This window comes from Atractosteus spatula, chromosome 10, assembly GCF_055471065.1.
Source record: "Atractosteus spatula isolate fAtrSpa1 chromosome 10, fAtrSpa1.hap1, whole genome shotgun sequence".
Lineage (NCBI taxonomy): Eukaryota > Metazoa > Chordata > Actinopteri > Semionotiformes > Lepisosteidae > Atractosteus > Atractosteus spatula.
The window spans coordinates 30,089,629-30,094,217 of record NC_142715.1 but is presented as its reverse complement, the minus strand read 5'-3'; the positions used below and the strand labels follow the sequence as shown (position 1 = coordinate 30,094,217).

The 4,589-nt window shown below is 46.3% G+C and overlaps 1 protein-coding gene across 1 annotated transcript; it reads left to right on the top strand.

The window, feature by feature from the left end:
* The first annotated feature begins 659 nt into the window (after positions 1-659).
* Positions 660-4,058, top strand: LOC148827859 (uncharacterized). Its single transcript, XM_088926195.1, has 5 exons — positions 660-701; positions 1,028-1,114; positions 2,039-2,155; positions 3,059-3,427; positions 3,873-4,058. The coding sequence occupies exons 1-5, from the start codon at positions 660-662 to the stop codon at positions 4,056-4,058; spliced, it is 801 nt and encodes a 266-aa protein (XP_088782321.1).
* Positions 4,059-4,589: the final 531 nt, after the last annotated feature.

Sequence of the window (4,589 nt, the reverse complement as noted above, 5' to 3'; positions counted from 1 at the left end):
TATTCATATTTAATATTAGTGAGAGTACAATCGGTAGCTTTAATATTAATGCTAGTGTTCATGTCAGTATTAATGGTGATTGTGCTTCTGATAGTTTTGATGCCAGTATTCATGTTAATATTAGTTATAATTATAGAGTTACTGTTAGAGTATTTACACTAGTAGTCATGTTAGTTTTAGTGATAACATTACTGTTATTATTAGCATTAGTAGTGTAGTAGTAGTTTGTGTCAGTGATAATGATAGTGTAATTCTTAGAGATAGTGTTACTGTGTTACTGTTAGTGGCATTTGTGTTAGTGTTAGTTATACTGTATTTGTAGTTATGAGTGTGTGTGTCTTTGTCTGTGTGTGTGTGTGTTGGTGTGTGTCTATAAGTATTTGTAGTCTATGTGTGTGTCTGTGAATGTGTGTCTGTGAGTGTGTGTAGTGTATGTGTGTGTGTCTGTCAGTGTAAGAATGTGTGTCTGTGAGTGTGTGTGAGTGTCTGTGTGTGAATATGTGTGGGTGGGTGTCTGTCAGTGTGTGATAATGTGTGTGATTGGGTGGGTGTATATCTGTCAGTGTGTGTGAGTGTGTGTGTAGGTGGGCTTGGGCTCCACTCGTGTGTCTGACAGAAGTGACCCATCAACAGGTGTTGAGGTCCAGAGTCGCCTGAGAATGGAACCACTTTCTAGATTCCAGACCCATGTCCAGAGAGCTGTGAGTGCTCTGTTTTTATCACTATTACTAGTAATGACAGCAGTAGTACTAGCAATATCAGAATTAGTATTAGAATTTGTAGTCATGGTCATAGTAGTAGCAGCAGAAGTAACAACAGTGGTAGCTGGATTATCCAAGCACTTACTCCAGGAACTACAGTATTACACATTTATACTCTATTTTCCAGGTATGTTTTGTAAAGTGCTTTGATGTTCTGGATTAAAAGGCAAAATATAAGAAAAAAATTGATTGATTGATTGATTGATTGACTATGAGAGTGAAGTCTGGTCGAACTTGTTTGTCTAACTGAACTGTCCTGTCCACAGATGTCAACAGAGGTGAACAGAGAAGATGTCCAAACCCACCAGAGACTGGAGACAAGTTTGAGAGTCAGGCCCCAGACCCAGAGAGCTGTGAGTCCACTGCTGGTCTTCTTCATATTGTGATTCTTCCTCTTCTTCCTCCTCCTGAAATTAAAGCTCATCGCAGTAGCAGGGCTCTGTTGTCTTCTCTTGAGGAGGAGAAAGACTCTACCTGACAGTGTGTGCATCTGCGTGTGTGTTAGTGTGTGGGAGTGTGTGTCTGTGGGTGTGTGTGCTTGTGAGTCTAGTCCAGCCCGTGTCTGTAACAGAACTGTGTCTGACATCCCCATATCAGGAAGGAGGTAACAGGAGACTCAGCCAACACAGGAGCCAGACCCAAGACCCCAAGAAAAGCAAGTCTGCATTATTATTATTATTATTAGTAGTAGTAGTAGTAGTAGTAGCAGTAGTAGTGAGAGGGTGAGTGTGTGTGAGGTTGTGTGTGAGAGAGGGTGAGCATGTCTCAAACTCCATTCCTAGAGGGTCTGGTGCATCATCTGGTTTCCTGCCCAGAGGTCTTGGTTACAAAGTTGATCTAATTTTTTAATTAAACAAAAAATATATATCTAATACTGTGCCTTTATCTAGACCTTAAATATCCAACTGTGCCTTGAATATTTTGAGTCTTCAACAGTGAGAGACATCAAAATATATTATTAAACACATTATTTCCACATTTTCTTATGAAAATAATTAGATTAATTGTTTAATTGGCTAGCCCCGTTTGGAAAGAAAACCTGGAGATGCACCTGGCTCTCCAGGGATTGTGATTGGGCTTGAGACCCCTGGTCTAGCAGAACTGGCCCCTCAACAGGTCTCGACAGGGATGTTGGGGATCATGAAGCTGGATAGCTGAGGGCTGGACACTGCTTCTGGATCGAGGACGACAGGCCACTGTCATGTAGGGTCATCTTGGCCCATGATGATGATGTGTGTTCGTGTGACTGGCTGGTAACTCTGTTTTCTCCTCCCCAGCACCGCCTGGAGAAACTCGCTCAAGTGGAGAGAGGGATGGCCGAGCAGAGAGAAGGGTGTCACACCGAGACCTGGGGCAGATCCCACAGGAACTTGAGTATTGGCTTCAACAACATGGTTGGATAGCTTGTTCCACACACCCACCACCCTCTACGTACAGTAGTGCCTCCTGTCCTGACTGTAGAGTCTTATCCAGCTCTCTCTTAAGATAAGCCACCCTATCGGCTTCAACAACATGGCTAGACAGCTTGTTCCACACCCCCACCCTCCTCTATGTAAAGAATACTGTATTAATACTGTTAGACAAAGAATAAACCTGTACTGAGACACAAACTTGGTTGGCTTCTGCTGGTGAGACTAAAGCAGTCAACTTGCTGACAGGTCTTGACAGAGGTGGACGTGACCCTGAAAGGCCGGAGAAGGGCAACCGATACTGAAGCTCTGAGCAAAGATTCGTCCAGTGTAAGACAACCAATGTGTTCTGCTCAGGATGATGATGGTGATGCAGATGGTAGTGTAGATAATGAAGGTGGTTATTATGATGATGTTGATGGAAAGGTGTTGATGATGATGATGGTGGACATGATGATTGTCATGATGAAGAAGGATATGGTGATGAAGATGGTGGAGATCATTCATTAGAAATGTGATGAAGATGATGGTGACGAAGATAGTGGAGATTATAATGGTGGAGGTGTTGATGATGGTGACACAGTCATGCCTGTGTGTGGCTGTGTGTGAAAGGGAAGGTGGGGTTGGATCAGGTCTGCCGCTGTCATCTGATAGAACTGTCAGAGGAAGAGGGAGCTGACTCCCCCTGCGTCTCACCCCAGGCAGCCGAGAGCTGCAAGTCTGTGAGCCTGATATGTCTGTGACGTCTATCGAAAGTTTGGTTTCAGCTGCAATGATAGTGACTGTGATTGCTGGGAGACCAGGGGCAGGGCTTGGTCCTCCTGGAGAAGACCCTCTCAGTTTCCTCTCTGTCCTCCTCATGCCCTCTCTGTGCCCCTGTCCCCTCAGGCCAGCCAGCCAATCACCAGGCAGGAGACCGAGACCCAGCTGTGGAACTACCCTAAGGGCCTGGAGAGGGATTTGCAGAAGGACAGGGCATGGACCTCCTCCTTGGCAGCCCACATACCCCATTGCTCGCCCCCTCACACACCCCCTCACCCACCCCCTGGAACACCCGCTCACCCGGACCTGACCCCAGCGGCCCTGTGGCGGCTCAGGGAGGGCCTGCAGGTCGAGCTGGAGGGGCTTCTCCAGGAGGAGGAGATACGGGTGCGGACCTGGGCTCAGAACATGATATCATCTATCCAGCTGGACTGCCTGGCGCTGTACAATGAAGTCCTGCCTGACTTTGAATCAGAGGGTGCATTCGTGGGATTGGTAAGTCCCTTAAACCCCTCCCCCTTGCTTGAATCACACTGAGGTACACAGGGGCTGGGGCGACTCACCTCTCCAAGACACCTGCGTCATCCCACTCCCATTTCACCTCAACATGGTTCTGAGAAAATCTCCCGTCCCCAAGGGGAGAGAGACAGGAGCCGGGCTGGGCCTCCAGCCCTCTGTTTATTCAAGATTATTGCCTCAGGAGGTGGGTGAGGTGGAAGACACACTGTCTACAGATCACCACTAGGGACAGTGTAAAGCAGGGGGTGAGACTCTTGATCATGGATAAGGATAACAGTGGGATGACTCCCCCTCTCTTGACTCACTGCCTACTGATGATGTTATGTCACTCCAGCTCCTCCTCATGGTGGTGTCTGCAGTCAGGCAATTTGGAGAATCGTTGAGGGATGATGATGAATACTCACCTTTCTTGTTCTCCCAGGGCACAGGAATCATGAAGCAGGACAACTATGAGGAGGTGAAAGAGGCGCTGAAATCCTACTTCGAAAATACAATGGTCAGGTGTGACTTATCTGAGGTGGACAAGTGCTTCCGCCAGGCTGCAGCCGAGCTTGACCTTATCCTGCAGAAGTACCTGGGAGATGTTGTGGCCGAGGTCTGTGAATAGCAGGTTTATTTTGATAAAAGACATTTCTCATCCCCTTCTATTGTTGGTGTCTATCTCATGTAAAGGATTTGACTTGAAAATGAAACGTTTAATCGACTTACAGGGAGTCTTCTTTAAGATGTGTATCGGATAGCTCTCCACTGTCACTTTACTGGACTTTTGAAGTAACCAATCTACAATGAAAATATATACTGCACATCTTAAGGAAAATGAAAAGAAATCCGTGTGCTGATTGTCACCAAAAATGTCACAAATTAACCGCCAAACTGTTTAACATGTCCAACCACCTCTTCCTATTTTGCAGTGATTACAATTCTTTCAGTTTCTTCTCTTGTATTTTCCTTACTGTTTCACTGTCCCCTTCCCCCATGTGGAGATGGATCCACAGACGAAACCCTGTTTCACCATTTGTTTGTTCAAAGTCTTTGGACTGACTTGCGACTTGCGAAGCCCCAGTGGCACAATCAGTCAGCGTGCACAGCAGAGTCATGGCGATGTTGTGTGTTCACGCCTCACCTGGAGCAATGGCAC

Excerpts from the sequence above, each read along its gene's own strand:
- LOC148827859 (XM_088926195.1), top strand. The coding sequence starts at position 660 with ATGGAACCACTTTCTAGATTCCAGACCCATGTCCAGAGAGCT. Across the intron at positions 702-1,027 it reads AGACCCATGTCCAGAGAGCT|ATGTCAACAGAGGTGAACAG; the intron begins GTGAGTGCTCTG and ends TCCTGTCCACAG. Across the intron at positions 1,115-2,038 it reads GGCCCCAGACCCAGAGAGCT|CACCGCCTGGAGAAACTCGC; the intron begins GTGAGTCCACTG and ends TCTCCTCCCCAG.